The sequence below is a fragment of the Anser brachyrhynchus genome, assembly GCF_964034855.1.
Source record: "Anser brachyrhynchus genome assembly, chromosome: 11".
Lineage (NCBI taxonomy): Eukaryota > Metazoa > Chordata > Aves > Anseriformes > Anatidae > Anser > Anser brachyrhynchus.
Genome location: NC_137706.1, coordinates 10,087,392 through 10,105,582, shown reverse-complemented (window position 1 = coordinate 10,105,582; position 18,191 = coordinate 10,087,392). Strand labels below are relative to the sequence as shown.

Here is an 18,191-nt window from a genome sequence, read left to right as displayed (position 1 = left end):
AAAGCCCCAGAGACACTGCACCCCTTGCTGGGATGCCAGCTTCCTCCCTACCCCTCCACCCCCACCCCATTATCCTCCTTGCTTTCTGCATTGTACTCAAGACTTGCACTGACCTTTTTGATTCTGGAAAGCAATGAAAATGCGTGCAGCGTTAAGTGATGTATAATAAGAAACTAAAGAAGTTAGGCTGGCACTCTGAGATGCTCAGTCTTTAACTCTGCAGAGACTTCCTGCATGACCTTGTGTAAGTCACTTAATCTCTACGTTAAATGCCTCTGGTTGTGACCAAGGACTGGTACCTGGTATCCTCTAATCAGACAAAACTGTTTGCAGCACAGGTGATGTCTGCAGGACAGGACAGCATCGTGGCATGGGTGACTGTGAGCTATTACAATTCAATGATACTCTTTGGTTACCTGTGTTTACTCTGGGCTGTGGGAGGTTAAGTGTTTTATCAATTGTTCCATGTCTTTGTTCTGTCTGGTGTCCGTTTCTACTGAATATATTGGACTCTTGTGGACAGCTGGATGGTGCTTTGTGGCTGTGTTTTGCTGATGGTTTTGCACAAGACACAAGAAAGCACTCCAAGCTTTCCTGTCCCAACAGCACTTTCTGCTTTTCCAGCTGTTTGTGAACTATGACCAGAAAAACAACTGTCCCAAAAAGCTACATTATGGTCTGCATTTGATAGAGAAGAGTCTTCCTCATCAATGTGGCTCCAGTTTTTGTCTTTTAAAAAGTAATACCACTAACCCATTCAGTCATAGCCCAACCAGCATCCATGCAAAACGCAGGCCACCCTCCAACAAACACCCGAGCCCCCATGCTGAGGGATGATTGCTGCTGCAGAACATTTCAATGAAATACTAAGGTTTGCTCGCAGGACCTAGGGGAGGTCACAGCCTGGCCTATTTTCCGTTGAACCTGGGTGGCTCTGGGTACTTGCACATTCTGAGCTAAAATTCAAAATCTAGAGAATTCCCCAGGATGGCTCTCATGGGGTCAGAATGGTCTTGGTTCTTTAAGAGACCTCTTGGAAATGGAAACAAATGAAGCAGGAGCAGGCAGAAATATGTATGTGAGAGACAGAGAGAGAAGGATGAGGTTCTAACTGATCATAAACGGGCTTCTTGTGGGAGCTGAAGCCAGACAAGGAGAGACTGGGTAGGATCTCCTTCAGTTCACAAGTCCAGCAAAAGAACAAGGGACCAAAAGGACCAAGTCTGGGCACAGAAAGCCAGGGCAGCATGTAGTTGAAAGGAAACCCTCACATCTTCTACTTACCAATTCTGTCCAGCCTGTCAAGAGCCACCGTTTCAAAAGCTCGCCGCATCATGGGATACTCTTCCAGCACCTCGTTGAAGTTGTCCACCGAGAGGGAGTAGAGCCGGCAGTAGGTATCAGCTCGCACACTGGCTGTGCGCCGGCCGCGAGTCAGCAGGCAAATTTCTGGAATGAAAACCCCAGCCTGAGAATGTGGGGACAGACACCACCACCCCTGCCATACAAAACCTGGCGCTGCCATTCAACGGGCAGTCCTGCCTGCCACCCAGTCTCCTCTCCAGGTAGACTCTACTTGCTTTCCCCTTGAAAGCATGAGCAGCGGTAATGTTCTCCATATGCAGGAACATTTAAACAAGAAAATACCAGGGGGCTCAGTTGTGGCAGCTGCTATGTACAATTGCACCTCAGGGATTCTGCTGATCTAATTAGCCAGTCAAGTTTTGTTATGGTGGATTATCAAAGATGTCATTTGTGCATTCAGAGTGGAGAAGCTGTCCTTCTCCAACTCCTCAGGGGCACTGGGAGCAGAAGGTCATGCCGTGCGCTCATTGAAGCTAATTCTCTCTTTAGATTTGCAATAAAGGCTCTGTGCTGACCTGTGGCCTTGGTGCCTGGTAGTAACAGCGATCCTCAAACCCAGAACATTTGCCTGTTCAAAGACACTTGGAAGTTACTTGCAGACATGTCACAAGCTTACAGATAGGATAAGCCAAGTTAGTGGCTTACTAACTCTTGGTGTATTTACACTGCAGTCAGCTACTCTCAGAGTCTGCTCAGCTGGCTACAGAACAGAAAGTCCTTGACTCTAACATAAATGCCTCATTTGGGCACAGACGCTCCTTGAGCACTCAGCAGAGAGCTCCTGAATCCTGCTTTTCCACTGATTACACACAGAGTCTGGGCACCTAAGACAGGCACTTAAAGACAGATGGTGTGACCTAAAGGCAGAAGGTCTGGTCACAGCATGCTTTTCTGTGCTGTTGGGTGTCAATCTACCAGCACCACTCTCAGGATTTATTCTGGGTGCACTCCAAAGTGCCAGCGTAGTAGCACTACAAGGTTGTGAGTTTTAGGCTGCTTTCCTAGGGAAATGATGCCTCTGAAACTGTGCTGTCTTTGAATGTGTGAGAAGTTGTGCGTGTGGTATCTAAAACGCATTGAATCTCATGGGCAATTTTAATCAAATCTGTCAGGTAAGGGTATCCTGACTCAAGCCCTCCAACTCCAAATCCCGGAAAGCTGACCCAACTTGCTAGTGATGTACAAAATCCCTGTACCCCAGAGCCAGCAGGTAGCTGCAAACATGTTATTTTGCAGGAAATAACAGAAGAAGTGAGTAGGAAATTCAAGATTGGGATTTTTTAATAGAGAACGGTTCTTACAGAGAGGAAGGAAAGTCAGGTTTCATTCTACCCCTCCTGGTAGGTGATTAATTATGATGCATTCAGTGCTTGTACTGAAATGTGCAGCTACCAGAGAACTGTCTGTCTTGGGGTGTCAGTGAGGTCTCTGTGGGGCTGTGATAGCAGGAGAGTTTCTGTGTTACTCATAAAAGCAATATCCTAAATCTTCTCTTATGGTGTTTTCTGACCTTGTATTACTTTCACTGTTCCAGGCCTCTGCTGCTGATACATTATGCCTGCCTGCCGACCTTCATGACATTTTGCTGAGCCACAGACTGGGGAGATGATGGACTATGTTTTTTCCTCCATGTTTATACAGTACCTCATATGATGGATGCCAGGCAGTAGGAGTAGGTAACACTATAAATGTGCTTGGAGAATTGAGAATGCTCCATTTTTTTCCTTTAGATTCTCAGCTTCACAGATCTGTCAGTTTGCTTGGGGCAAAAGGAAATGAAACTACAAGAACTAAGTTTTCCTTCTCCACTTTGTTATTATTTATTGCCTAGACTCCCACACTGCCCACTACTCCCAGCTACCACTCATTGCACAATTTACTTATAGGAAGTTGCAGGACAGGTGAGATGAACAGAGACAGGGGGTGGAGGAGGTGACGGGGTATCAATTCTACATTCTGCCCTACCTGTGTATGACAAGTGAAGGAAAATACGAACACTACCAGTGGGTCTCACTACGCAAGGGTGACTCATTAACACACACCTCCAAAGTAGGAGCCATCTGCCAGCTTGGTCTCCTTGTTGCCTTTGGTGAGGACGCTCACCACTCCGTGCTGGATGAAGTACATCTTCTTGCCAATGGTGCCCTCGCGGATGATGTAATCCCCGGGCTGGAACACCTCGAACCGCAGCTTGGTCAACATGGATGTCACAAAGTTGGGGTCTGCATTGGCGAAGAGGGGCATCGAGGCAACCAGCTTCCGGCAGTTGAAGTTGATGATTTCCTGATGACAATGTGAGTACAAACAAGAGAGAGTTGGGGGAAGGGAAGCGGGGAGAAAACATGGGACAGGGAGCAGAAAAGACACACACATACGTTTAGTCAGCATCTAATAACCCACGAAGTTTCCCCACTTGATGTGTATGTTAAAAAGTCAAAAAAAAAAATACAATGCTGTCCTCTCTGTCTGGCTCCCCCAGTGCAGGCTGGAATGGGCCTCGGGACACAGCACGTAGCAGTGCTAACTGAAGCTGATAGCTTGACACCATGCTTCATTGCCTTCATTCATATGCTTTCTCTCCGAGCAGGGACCAAACAGGAACCCCCCCACCGTGCCAAATACATAAAATATACCTCTTACTGCAGAAAGCCTTGGATTTTGTGAGAGGTGCGTGGTGCTGGTGAAACGCTGTATGAAAAAGCCCAGGGCTCCTCTCTGGGAAAACGTTATAACTCACCTTGGCAGCCCTACGTTCTCTGTTGCCCTTGCTTGACAATGAGATATTAAACAGCACAAAAGTGCCAAGGCTCTCAGAGAAATAATTATCCTGGGCAGCTGGGGACAGTGTCAAGAGGAGGGAGGGAAAGGTGCCCACCAGTCACCGGGGCATGGGCTGCCTCATCAACCTCAGATGAAGAAAGCCCAATTCAGCTGTTCAGCTGTCATACAGCAGACAGGGACTGTGGCTCTTCCTATGGCTTGGTGTCACTTGGAGGGCATGACAGCACCTTCCGTCGCACAGGAGCTGCTGTGCCATGCCAGCTCAGGCTCAGAAAGCAGCAGAAAGTGATACTGAGTACATCTCCCCAGCAAAACGCTCCCCAACCAAGCTGTGAAGGAGGATCTGGATGACTGGAGCAGGAAGAAGGAGGGCAGGGGAAGCATCTGTCTCCTCCTCACTGGGTTGGGGGAAACTCTTCCAGCACTGCCCTTTTAGATTTCGGCAGACCTAGTTTTAAGATATTGCTGGTAGATGCTCAGCTCTTCCCTCTCCTATGGAGGGGAAAGACAGGAAGAAGACTGCTTCCAGTGCTTGTGCGTACCGTAGTGGAGGCAGGCACTGGGGAGAACCTGTGTTCCTAGGCTGCATGGGGCACAGATCAGGCCAGCACACTGCAGGGAAGTGTGTATAAATACAGGAGACACAGCTTTATATTAGGGAGCAAGAGGTGGGGGCTTACTGAGACACCACAGCAGGCAGAGGGGTGTGTGTTTAGGGAGGGAAGGGACCTGCAGAGGTGTGAGGCAATAGCAAGGCACTTTTCAGAGTGCTCTTCTGCAGGGCTTGTTTAGGAATGGGGAGGAGGTCTGCTCTTGTTGCAGAGCACCCACATGGTGCAAACGTTTGTATGACAAATTGATGGGCACAAGATCATATGCAACATCATGCCAGCCTCAAAAAAAATGAGGTATTTATCCACAGTATTGGCTCTGCAGTGCAAGGCAGGTAAAAGACCCTTAAATAGGTATAAAGGACACGAGTGACTGAAGGAAGGAGAGCTCAGCTGGATGAAGATAGTCATGTCTGTTGTCCAAGAAAAAGGGCAGGAGACTGGAGAGTCAAACAATGCAAGGAAGAAAGCGAAATTCATCTCCACATCCACACCAGAATCTGCTGGAGAGGTCTAACAGTGCCCTGAAGGACACAAACAGCCAATGGGCACTCCTGTGTGCAATGCAGCCAACCGGGGGTTAGCCAGGCTCAGAAAGCAAGCGGAGTTTTTCCTAACAGGATTCAAAGCGTGACAGACTGGCTAGGACAGTCACTCCCTCTGATTGAAACTGTCTCACATGGAGACACAGCCAAGCTCTGGACTGTGGTCTTTTTGGCCCTGCCCTCGCAGAAAGTTGGGCACAGTGCCGGAGCAGGTACAGCCCCAGTTAAAATGGGGCTTGCATGGATGTGCTGTCTCTGCTGGGCACTAGGGCACACACATAGCCAGTGCTGATGGGGAAGCTGGCCTCCCACCATGCCCATTGCCCTCCGGTGTCCTCTGCAAACCACAGGGACAGGACACTGCACAGTGGGAGCTCCACGGCTGCCAAGGATGGCAAGAACACGCACTGCCCATTTGCAGCCCCTCCTTACCTCTCGGAGAGGCTCGCTCAGCTCTCCCAGGATGCTCTCCTCATCGAACATCTTCCCCTGGTAGCGGTGCTCGTAGTAGTCATGGATGCGCTGCCGCATGTCCGCAGGGAGCTTGTGGAAGGACATATACTGCTCCACTTGTTTGTACTGCACAGGGGAGAGAGAAAGAGAAAGAGAAGGAGTTAGCAGGACATGCAGTAAATGGCACCCACTCATGGACAACTACATGCCAGACGATCCCCATACTTGCTTCCTTCACGCCACGCTGTGCTGGCCGAGGTAGGTAAACCTGGTGCAGGATAGAGCGATTGCCTAAACACAGGGGAAGTTTGCAGACACCTTTATTATATTCCCCAAATAGCTGCCAAAGGTTTTAATCCTTAAACTTACCCTCAGCCAGTTACACCATGAACATAACTCCACATTCCCTGGGTACTAACACACAGAGATAAAACTGATGTGAATAAAGAGCAACTGGCTAGGGCACTCCGCTCAGCAAATAATGGTGTGAGAAGTCTGTGCAGAATGGAGGCCAAGGCACACGTCCTAGCAGCTTGGCTCCAGACCAGTAAGTGATGGGTAGCACCTCGGTGTCTCAGCCCAGCAGGGGATCCCACTGTCCCAGGTGCCGTACCAAGCAGCAGAATGCAGTCCTGCCATGGATGTGCAGTCACAGGCAAACAGAAGGAGGCGCAGAAACCTGACAGTTGCTTGCACGAAGCTGCAGCACCCATGGGCTGCTTCTCCTGTCCTCTGTGTTCTCATCCACCCAGCTACGAGACCGAGCACCTTTGTTTCCCACTCACAGCTGCACAGGTCCAGGTTCTGGGCCCCTGCTGCCCTGTGCACTTGTGCTGTCGAACCTACCTGTATTTTTGCCAAACAATTTGCATTTCCATCACGTCACTTAGAGGGGAATACAAGGGCATGCTGCCTGATGCCAGAGCAGTATTTGGGGATGAATGGTGCTTTCTATCAGCACCTGACACCTCTTCAAGGGCAAGGGGTTGTAAATGTGCCCACTTGCCCTGCAGCTCCTGCGGGGACAAGGTGTGTGTGCTGGTCATGCCCCCTCCCCCGGTGTGCAGCACGAAGCATGATCCTGAGCATGTACTGCACTAAATAATGCTGATAAGAGGACCACGCACCCCCTTTCCTTCTCCCTTTCCCCTCTTTTCCCCAATAAATCTGTCCCTGAATGTCCCTTTACTGCAGCTTGTGCTGAAGTGCCTAATTACCGAACTCCTGCTCATTACAGACCTCCCCTGCACACACCAGTGTCACTCAGCTCTCAGTACAGTCTGTGCTGGCACTGCCTTGCATGCTAACAACTTGATCTGCACCAGAGAGGAGAAGGAATTACTCGGAGAAGCCAAGGTGGCAGAGGGGACACTCGGGGTTTCCTGGCATTTCCAGAGCTTTTTGTCTGTAGCTTGCAGCAGAGGAGCTGGCTGTAAATATTCATGATCACTACAGCATGATCAAAGTCAAGCGAGTCACCATCTCCCCACGGGGAGCCAGGCGGTGAATTGGCAATGAATGCCGCACTTTTTAATTTGGATTGCTGAAGTTCTGTAGAGACTGGCAGAAAGCTGCAGCGGGCTGTGCTGGGCGCTGCAGTTTGCAGCTCCTGAATGGGGGTGGCAAAGGCAGCAGAAACCAGCAGTTCCTGTGGGGAGAACTCACTGGTCTGAGCCAGTCGTGGATGTTGCAGGCTGTGCTCTTAAATGCACAAAGTGTAAGAGCTTGGCTCAGATGGTGAAGCAGAGATGTGTGCTGCCTCTGGAGATGTACCACGGCACCTGGGGCATCCATGGGACTGGTGAATCAGATGCAGGACATGCAGGATAAGCACTATGGAAAGGGCTTCAGCTTTTGCTGACTCAGGTTTATGAAATTTATCTTGAATCTACAAACAGCTCTGTTTGTTTTTATGCTGTGTTTTTGTTCAGTAAATTACTTGCCAAAAATATCACTTCAGACTCTCAGTTTTAGTCCAGTGTCCTGTATCAGACCCTGTCCACCATACAGCAAATGCACCACAACACAGAGACTCACTGGTCAGAGCTCCAGGTGACACCTTTGAGTGTGCCCCATGTCACAAGACGCCACTCATCACCTGCTGCCAGCCACCAGCCCGCTACCCCTCTTCCCACCATAAGCACTTGCTGTCAATCTGCAGATGACCTTTGCTTGTCAGGAAAAATATCCCTAACTTTTCAAATTCACAAGCACAGGTTGGATGGGGAGAATTGGACTCTGCTTACTCACTACTGTATACGGATTTATTGCTTTGTAACAAAGAGCAATAAATTATGGCTCTGCAAAGTCTGTGGGACTTGTCAGATTCTCCTACAGTCACTGTCCCCAGATACGGCTCAGAGTAAAAGCAGGACAAATTTACTTCACTGGAATGAAACGTTCTGCTTCAGATTACAAATTAAAAACACGGTTAAAAAAGAAAATTGTAGAACAAGAAATCACAGTTAACAAGAAGGAGGTATCTTGGCTCTCCTGCCTTTGGTAGTGCCACTTCCCCTCACCCATGCCAGGTGGAGAGTTTTTGAGCTCTCCTGCATGTAGAGATGGAGTGCTGCAGAGCTGCTCGCAGATGAGAGCATCAGCCCCTTCTCTCTGTGTGTGATGAAAGAAAAACCTGCAGGAGGGAGGACCTTTCAGTCCATGGTGGGCAGTACGTATCACTCCTCAGCTCCAGACAAGATCACTCCCGAGGCCACCAGCAACGCGTGGGGATGGGACTAAGTCAGGGGCTGATGGTGGCTGTGGCGAGCATGACTGTCAGAGTGCATGGATATTAACCGAGGCCCTCAGGTGGTGCAGACCTGGCCGTCTCTAAAGCTGCTTGACGCCCATGGAGTTGGTGCCCTGTCGGGTGCCTTTCAGATGTGGCCAGCCGTAGCCTGACAGCCCCTTTTTGCCTCCCTTCTCCCTTGCATTCCAGCCCTCCTGTCTCCACATCCTCAGTCTGACCTGTGCTTGGAGGACCTGTGCAGAGATTCGTGGCCTCTCTGAGTTCAAATGGAAAGACTCATTTAGGAATTATTTAAATCTCTCTGAAGACAATTCAGTCAATTTAAATCCTAACTCATTTTCTTTAAGTCTGTTTTTCCTCGAATAAGCCCTTGAAGAAGGCATTAATATATCAAAAGGGAACCATTTAAATGAGTATTTTTCCTTCTAGAACCTGCTGCTTTCCCTAGTTGTCTCCCCATTCCCCTCCCTTCCAGCAAAGCTCACATCACTCACATTCCAAAGAGAACAAAATATTTTTAACTCCTTTCATACCCTCGATCTCTGTCATGAGTCCTCCTTTAGCAGTAATAAATCACTGTCTGGAAAAGCTGGACTACTTCCTTGCCCTACTTCTGAACGTAAAAAAGATCCTGCATTTGAGAAGAGCTGCTTGCACCCCAGCCCTGGCACAGACACCTCTCTGAGTCCTCTTTGGTCCACAGACATCACGCTGCAGAGCTGCACAGAAATGTCGATTTCCATTTTTGCAACTCAGTTAATTCAAACACACACGCTTTCACAGTATGCTCACCAACACGGGCACGCACACGTAACCTACTGCAACCAAAGTACCTGGGATGCTAGTTGCCCTTTACCTGAAGATAAATATACATTTCCTATACAGAGCTGTATTACTTGCATCCTTCCAGAAATAGGCTGAGGCAGCTGTGGGGAAGACTTTAATCTCACTCACAGTCTCCACATCCAAACTTCCTGCAGATCAACAGAGATGCACTCTCGTAAGAAGAGGAGAATCGAGCAGAGTAATGCATCTTCAATTAAGTGAAACGTTCTGATGCTCTGACAGCATTTTGAATGCTGTACAGGAATGGCAGTATACATACTGTGAGACTGTATTAAGATACATGGAAGGAGCTATGATGGATGATGCTGTGGATCTCTTAAGTGGATTTGTGCTTCATAAGGGCAAAGATCAAATGACAAGATTCACTGGATGGAGTGTCTTGATGGGACACAGTTGCATCTTTGTTTATTTTATCTGACATATGATTAGGAGTAAAACAGTGCTGCAATGTCAACTCCCCAGCATTTAGTAATCATCAAAAACTAATAAATGCTGAGTTCTGTTTTTTGTCTTCTACGCCATTTATATTCCCTCCCTTCCAAATCCCTCACAGATTTGTTCTGTGACCAGGAGATCTACTCAGTGTAGTCGAGGTACATTCTCCTGGAGTCCAATGAGGAGAAAGAGAGGAAGAAAACGGAACTTTTGTAACACAATAACATCACGCCAACACTGCTGGTGCAATCTTTCCTGGTTTCCCTTTTCAGAGCTTGGAGCATATTTAGTATCAGTCCTAGCCCATAGAAGTTTGCTCTGTCCCTGATAGTTTGTCTGTACCTGGTGCAGGCTGTCACATTTTGACCTGCCAACACTTAGGAATGTAGTTGGCTTGACATACACACTCATGCTCCTGAGCACGGTCCTGCTGTTTTCCAACAAGAACACAGAAATTCATAAAACGCAATGTGCACAGGTCCATGCTGTCTATAGTGACGGGAAAGTGACTGAGGGGCGCTGTATGAAGGCATATGCTGTCCTTTCCATGTCCTCCAGCCCGCAGGCAGCAGGAGGATGCCGTTAGGGATGAGGCTGCAGGATTCTGCAGGATTCTGTAGGATTCCATTCTCAGAGGGACCAGAGAAAACTCTAAGTGAACAAGGAAGCGGAAGGACAGCCAGGGGGAGTGGCTATGGGGAGGATCATTGCTAGTTGTAGCAATCCCAGTGCCAATTCAACCTAAACAGCTCAGACCACATCTAGCACAGCACCAAATACTATCAGTGTTGCTTTTGTTTACTGATAATGGGCTAAATTTAAACTGACGTCTGTCTACTCTTCAGCTTTGGACGCTGTTCGGTCGCTTTCTCTAGATCCAGTCTTCATTCTGCAAGAAGCTTTATGTGCTGTCCTGGGTCTGAGCCCTTCCAAACACTGGGTTAATTTTTGCAGTGCAGCACCAGCTCAGTTTGCTACAGGAGGATGATTTTCAGGTACTGCATGTTACATGCTGAAATACATGGAAAGCTTTTAGCTTCACTGCAGTGATACCTTCAGAAATTATCTTAGGTAGAATCAGGCTCTCTGCCTTTTGCTCTGTTACGAATACCACAGACTCCAGCAGGAAATTCTTGGAGCTTTTTTTCCAGTTTCTATACAACATTGATTATACTGAGGATGGCTGCAATGATGAGCCGCTGTTGCTGCCTCCCCTTGCTGGTAATCAGTACCTATTCAGGCACGGATTATGCTTCAGACAATCCCATTTCTGGGCTGTGATATGTCAACAGACTGAGTAGGGTCAATTACGAGCCTGATGGATGAAACAGTTGTTTACTTCCTCCCATCGGCTGCATTGCTGCAGTGGCCCCAGCACAAGCCAGGGAATCCCAGCACGGGGACAGAGCCGTTCAGCACATAGCGCTGAGCCAGCAGTCACACTGCCGGGGGACACGGCCTTGCTTTGCTGCAAGCAATGGAAACGTCTGAGAACTTCAGCGGTCCTAGGAAATCGGATCCAAGCACCTCGGGACCAACCTGCTTGCATTTAAATGCTGTGGCAACGCCCTGTTTGTCTGCTTTCACAGGTGCTCAGCCTTAAGGTGTAAGCCTGTGCACCGTGGCAAGGTACTGCGTACAAACCTAACATCATGGCCGTGGAAAAAGCTCGTTTTCCACAACCAGCTCCAGCCTGGGAAAGGCACCTGAGGAGAATGCCTCGCTGTAGAACGCCTTGCTGCGCCACATCCTAGCACAAGCATATCGCCCTGCACCATGCACTTTTGGACTTGGTCAAGGAATCTTTTATTATTCATCAAGCACTGTTGAACAGGATATTTTGGAGATGTCAGGCCATGTCACAGGATCCACCTATCTGGAAATGTGACGGGAAAAAAGAAATCAACATTACTTTCATCAGGAGAGCAAGACAAGAGAGATGAGGTAAAATCTGCCAGCAGACAAAGGCCAGAGATGTGGAGAAGGGAAGAGTGAGTCTGTGAGCTTGAAATCAGTATTGCCGGGAGCAGCCTTTTGCCAGAAGAGGTGGCTCAGCAGGGAGGCTTAGCTCTTCGTGTTATGATGTATTTACTTTTTTTATTTACAGTTCAAGTGCCAAAATGAATTTCAAAACTGATAATGAAGTTTGAAATCCCACACTGGGATACAAAGAACTGCTGAGGCAAGAGCACTTTCTGTGACAACACACAGTGTTCGTGCGTGCACGAACACACTACTCAGGCCAGGCTGTGCTTGACATTGCTTAAAGAATAAAACTATTTGTCTGGTTTCTACTCTCAGAAATAAGATGTCAAAATCTTAGCTCTAATTACTGTATCTCTGATACAGCAAACCAAGACCAATCCCCTACATAAACCTGCTGACAGAAAGCAAAACTACATGGCAGCTTCGTTTTTCCTTCTGTGAAGATGTGCTGCAAAGACATGGAAATGTCAATAAATCCTTCCTTTGCCTGCTGAGCATGGAGAGGGCACTGCCTGTACGCCGGCACTTCATCCCCCTCACCCAGCCACACGCTCCGTATGGGCGCTGCTGCCTCTACGATGGACATGCTCCCACTTGGGCACTGAACTGCCTGCTTCGTGCCGACTGATCACCACTGCACAGGTATCTAGAAGATGTTTTACAGCTTCTCTTAGTAAGGCTTGGGTAAACACTTTCAAGAAAAAGGAAGTTCACTGTGAAATATTCTTCTGCAGAACCAAAAAACTACTTGATCCCAGTTGAGTTACAGCCATAAAGGGAAGGCAGTTTCCACTGCAAGATGTTTTGAAAAGAAACCATTGGGTTTTCATTCAGAAAGCATTTCCACGTTTCTTAATCAACCCAGGATTCTTTTATGAAAAGGATTAAATAACCTTAAAACAATTGACACAAACTTCTGATTTTCCAGTTGAGTCCCTGAACTGAATGAACTATTATTGGCACCACTCTATTGACTATTTTTTACAAACATTCTTCTTAAATCAAGGTGGATGTGGTATCCCTAAGAGGAGGGCTGTCTTGCAGCACTGGATGCACAATCCAGAGCCAGCCATTCTCACCAAATCTTGACTGCTTGGTGCCTGAAGCAATCAGGGACTCTGCGCCACAAAGAACAATGTAAGCTGGAAGGGACCCCTGGAGGTCACCTGGTCCAAAGGAGGGCCAACTTACACCAGGTTGCAAATTTGGCAAAGAAGGTGGGGATAAGGACCCCTTGCTATTCCATCTACTCTTTACCGTGACGGGGGAAGCTGGACCCGTACTGGTATCCTGAGCTGCATCCAAGCTTACTCCTTCCCCTTGCTGACCCTGGCCTGAACAGCTGCCAGAAAACCCAGCCCTGTTTACAGAAGAACCTACCTGGAGGCACTGCCTGAGACACTGAGCCCAGAACCCATCAGCAGCCCTCGCAGCTAGACGCAGTCAGTAAAGCACATCATTTATAAGCCTTATTATCTATCCCAAATGCTTTGATTGATGGTAGCATGGGACGTAACAGTTCTCAGGCCATCTCTGAGCAGCCTTGAGGTAATACGCAACTAGTACAACCATAACAGGATAAAGCAGGGCTCTCCAAACTTTTTTCCAATTAGGAAATTTGATTAAATTTTGCATTTGATTAAATTTTCCAGACACCTTCAATTTCTGGCGTGCTACACACTCCTGAGCCTCTCCTTTACGCACACTACCACAAGCGTCAGGGAGTTCTGCAGCCTTCCCACCATCCAAAACTGAGACACTAGCTGAGGGGACTCTTGCCCCTTTGGACTCTAAGAAACTGTGACTACCACCTGAGGAACCACCGATGCTGGTGACCTATTGTCTTGGGAATAACACTACAAATCCTGTCCAGGCTGGTAATGAACAAGAAAACTCCCATCTGACGGAGTGTGTGCAGGAACAGCAGAAGTCTTTGCCCAACTCCACACCAGCAGAGCAGCTGACATGAGTTATCTTCATACATCTGCGCTGTGTCATCCCCAAGGTAGCACTGGCTAAACCAACCCTGGAGCCACAAGAATTAATACAGCTTCGGTGCAGTGCTGCGCTTGGGTTAATTAGCTCTGCTTAGAGGGGAGGGAAGGGGGCTAATCAGCAAAGGCTTGCTGCCAGGCTAATGTGATTATGCTCTGTCCAGGACTCCAGCTAGGATCTCTGCACCAAATTCTATGCACACATTCATTTGGAGCCCATTCAGAAAACTGCATAGTCCAACAGCCTAAAAACACAAAAAGGGTGAGCTGAGGGCTCCTCTCGCCTGTGTTGTCTCTGGCAGTTTCAGATGCCTTGAGGAAGAGGAGAAAGAACAAACGAGGCGTAGGGCAGCCCAGCTCCTGGCCATACCCTCCTAGCTTCTGACAAAAGAGGATGAGGGATACCCGCTGCCAGGGGTTATGGCTGCATCTTAGTATTCAGTAACACTTGAAAGATTTTACTTGTATGAATTTATTTAAATATTCCAAGGCTCATTAAACTTTGGGCCTCCGCAGCACCCTGTAGCAGTAAGTTGCACAGTTTAATTACATACCAGGAGAAAAAAATCACTTCTTAAACCTGCTGTGTAATAAAACTCTGTCCTGCTGGTCTCCAAGGAAGGGCAAGGCCTGCCCAAGCCCAGGAGATGGCTTCCCAGCCCCCCCTGTAGCAGTGAGGCACAACGGCAGTGTGTGCTCTTCTGGCTCTATCAGTTTTTGGAGCACTGAACTTCAGTCCGCAGGGCTGATCCAGTCCCCAAACTGCCTCCATTCTCATGGGAGTAACTCATGCTGCAGACTTAGCGTGGCTCTCTGGGGAGAGGAGTTGTGCCTGACAGTCTGAGGGATGAAGACCATCACCTCTGGCCAGTGGCATCAAGCCAGTACGCTGAGATCACCCTGACCCGTACTGTGCCACAGAGATGCTGTGGAAAGGACCACACAATACCACTTGGTTCAAGCTGTTGCCTGACAAGAGTCTCCCACTTCTGCCCTGACGAATATTGGTCTAACATCTGCTTTGTCCTCCAACAACGATTGTACTTTCCAGGCAGTATGCTTCAGCCTTTACAGTTATTACATTTTCTCCAATTACCAGTATCAAAACCCTCTTTGCTGAGTTCAGGCCAATGACAGAAGGACTGAAACACTGAGAGTTGGACAGCAAAGTGCCTTTTGGCGTGGACAGCCAGAGAATAGGATGAGTCTGTGGCAGGAAGGAGGGTGCTGGCGGTTTAACAGGGCTGTATCAGGAACTGTGAGATGATGTCAGTAGTGCGTCTGCAGGATTTGGAAAGCGCTTCTCTCTGTAACGTTACCCCTTGCAATTGTGCTGCAGCAGGTGCTTCTTCAGAATAACACTGTAATATGTAAGTATCTACCCAGTTTCAATCTGTACTTTAAGAACAACAGGCACTGGATAGACTGAGCAGGGGAATGAATATGGAGAACAGAGAGCTTGAGAGAACACCAGTGTAGCAGACAGATCTTGAGCAGAGATGAGGCTCTGGCAGAAGAGATTACAGCTTTGCTGGGCTCTGCAATGCTGACAGCAGCAATTCCTACTTGTCATCAGTCATTCTTCTGCATGTACCTGAGCAGATAACGCAGGAGAGCCGAGCCTCTCTGCAGGATGCCCATCACTGCCTGCATCCTGCTGCGATGGAAGAGTAAAGCCCAGAGTCTCTCTCTGCTTTGTTCCGAGGAACATGGCTGCAGTAAGCAGCATAATCACTGCTCCCAAAAGCCTCAAGGTTACAGCTCCTACTGGGGAGAATGTGTGTGTGTGTGTGTGCATTTGTGGTGACTTGACATAAATATTAATCCAGCTGAGCTTTAGGATTAGAGAAAGAAATTAATAGGGCAACCTGCAAAAAGCATGAAAATAACTTTCATATCCAACTAGTTTACTCATCTCCCGAGCAGGAAGCACTCTCCCACTCTTGTGAGCCACAGTTACTGCAGGTTGCGCGATGATTTCGGAGTCAGTGATGAACCTACATGCTAAGGTGTGAATTGATACAAGAACAGCTGAAATGGGCCTTGAGCCTCTGCTCTTGGCTATGGACCTCCTTCACCATCACCCTGTACCAGCTCTGGCACTCACTGGACTCTACAGCAATTTAACCCAGTCACCTGGCAGAAAACTAACCCAGAAGAGAGAAATCATCTCAGTAGAGGTCTGAGTAGCATTAGATGTGGTGCACAAGAATGAAACTGTGCAGCTGTAAGTAGGAGAGCGCCGTGTGAGAACAGGTGTGCAAGGCTTCCCCTCTTTGGTCAGAGCTGTCAGATCAATTCAGTTATAAAATGTTAACTCCATGACTTTGGAAGATTTTTCTATCAAAACCCCTGAGGATGAACTTGTAATATTCTCCCATCATACACATGTAAGAGAAAGGATACCAGTCATGGGTGCAAAGAGATTTTGAAGCTAGACACTAGACTGCAGTTTAGAGATAGGAGTCAGCTTCTGAGCCTGCTGTCACTGACTCTCCCTGTGTGACCACAGGCAAGTCATTTAGGGTGTAACACACTCTGCAATGCAGGACAGGACACAGAGGTCTGTTCTAGCTTTGTCTCAGGGACTGGAAATAAAACAGCCACTTCACAGTTCCAGAGCTAAAGAGCTGTTCTGCCTCAGAGCTTTTTAAGGATGGCACAAAGCCATACTTACATGATGGCTGTGCCACTTCCAGTGCCTGAGCTGGTGTGAGTGCTCTGTGCCACATGGGACTCTCCGCTTGTACTTGGGAACACTAGCACTAAACTGTCTTGGAGGGTTCAACCTCCCTCTCCAAAATCTCCATGCTTCCTACCAACCTGTCGATCCTGTATGGCTTCCCTGCCTTGCAGAAACCGGCACAGCATGAAGTTCATATGCTACAGGAGGAGACTTAGACAGAACAGGGATAGTGTCTCCAAATGTTCAATGAAACCAATCAAGAGTGAAAGATGGGGCTAAATCATGTACTGTTTACTGTGACAAGCCTGCTATTGAATCCAACAGCCAGCACATCTTGTCTTTTATTCCTCTTCTCAGAAGCCCTGTTTGTACAAGGGAAGAACAAGTTGTTTGGCCGAGACACAGACCAATCTGAAATTTCACTACAAACTCCCTCCCAAACCTTGTCTTGAAGGTTACGCAAAGCCTGCCAATAAAGTTACCAGCTATACTCTTCCGTCCTGTTATGATAGTCATTTCTGCCACTCCTCTCCCTCCCCACTGTACCCTCTTTCTTTGGCTACTCCCGGAACAGCTGCAAAAATGTCTGCAGTCTGCTGAGGTGAGAGGCAGAGCCCTGTCTGCACCCGAAGGGGTACTCAGCAGAAGTCTCCAAACTCCTGCCTGCTTCTCCCAGTTGACCCTGCCAACTTGTTGAGATTCTTTGCTTATAATATGCTTCAACAGACACATTGTCCCAAGAGGACTGAACTAAATTGAGTTGCAGGGCTGCAAATCACGAAGCAGCCTCATTTTAATCATGGCTATTCAAGTGCTAAGGAATGCAGAAAGTAAATACATATTTGTTTTTAGACCATCATTTGTCCCATTTGCAAGAGGAAATTGAATGTACTCAGTCCCTGAGGCTTTGTTCCTAGGAGAATACCTTGGGAAATGAACCTGCTATAACCACTACAGATGAAATACACCCTTTGTTAAACCCTCTACTCACTGCTTTCATCACAAAGCTTTTCTCCTGGATCTATTAACCCTCTCATTCACTTCTCCACATTCTAATCAGGCTTTATTTAACATTTCACACTTCTGCCACCCTGGCTACAGTCTCTGCTGGCTTACTGGTGACTGATTTCCCTGAGCACTGAGTGGAATCAAATGTCCAGGGTCAAGTTCTGCCCTTGACTTCAGACCTGGCTGGGGAAAAAATCGTGCTGCCCAGTCCTGCAGGTGTAAACTTGGCTGCGGCTAGGCTGACCAGGTGGCTGGATTTGTAAATCAGTCCTTGACTTCTTTGCTACTTCAAACACATTTGAATAAATATTCTGCATACACAGATTTGATCAGCTTGCATTCCTAGCGCTGCAGTGTCCTTCTCTCTGGCATGCCTTACTCTCAATTAGCCTTAGTCCTGCCAATCTGGAACACAGAGGCAAAACGCATCCCAGACCTCCACGCTTTTTCTCCTGGGCTTTTTCTTTTAGCTCAAGCTGAGGTTTGAGATTTTCCCTATCCCAAAAGCATGATTCACCCTCTGGTCTTTGCTTTCAGTCTCTGCCCTCCTGCAATGTCTTTCTGTGGCCCAGCATTGTAATCCCTGTGTCTCAGACCTGCTCTAGGCCACCTAATAAAGCCTTTCTCCCACCTCCTTCCATGCAGCAACTTAAACCTCACCTTTCTTAAGCCAGTGCATACTAGCCGTACTTTATGGACTTGAACACCAGCTATCCTCTCACCTAGTCT

General features: G+C 47.9%; 1 protein-coding gene across 7 annotated transcripts in view; it reads right to left on the bottom strand.

Moving 5' to 3' along the window:
• The window catches only part of HCN4 (hyperpolarization activated cyclic nucleotide gated potassium channel 4), a 160,646-nt gene that overhangs the window by 28,799 nt on the left and 113,656 nt on the right, over positions 1-18,191 (bottom strand). For all 7 annotated transcript variants that reach the window (XM_080607289.1, XM_080607290.1, XM_080607285.1 and 4 more), the window contains 3 exons: positions 5,735-5,881; positions 3,408-3,648; positions 1,285-1,449 (listed from right to left, as the gene is read on the bottom strand). In XM_080607289.1, coding sequence (XP_080463415.1) covers positions 1,285-1,449; positions 3,408-3,648; positions 5,735-5,881 — 553 coding nt within the window. The remainder of the gene's footprint in view (positions 1-1,284; positions 1,450-3,407; positions 3,649-5,734; positions 5,882-18,191) is intronic.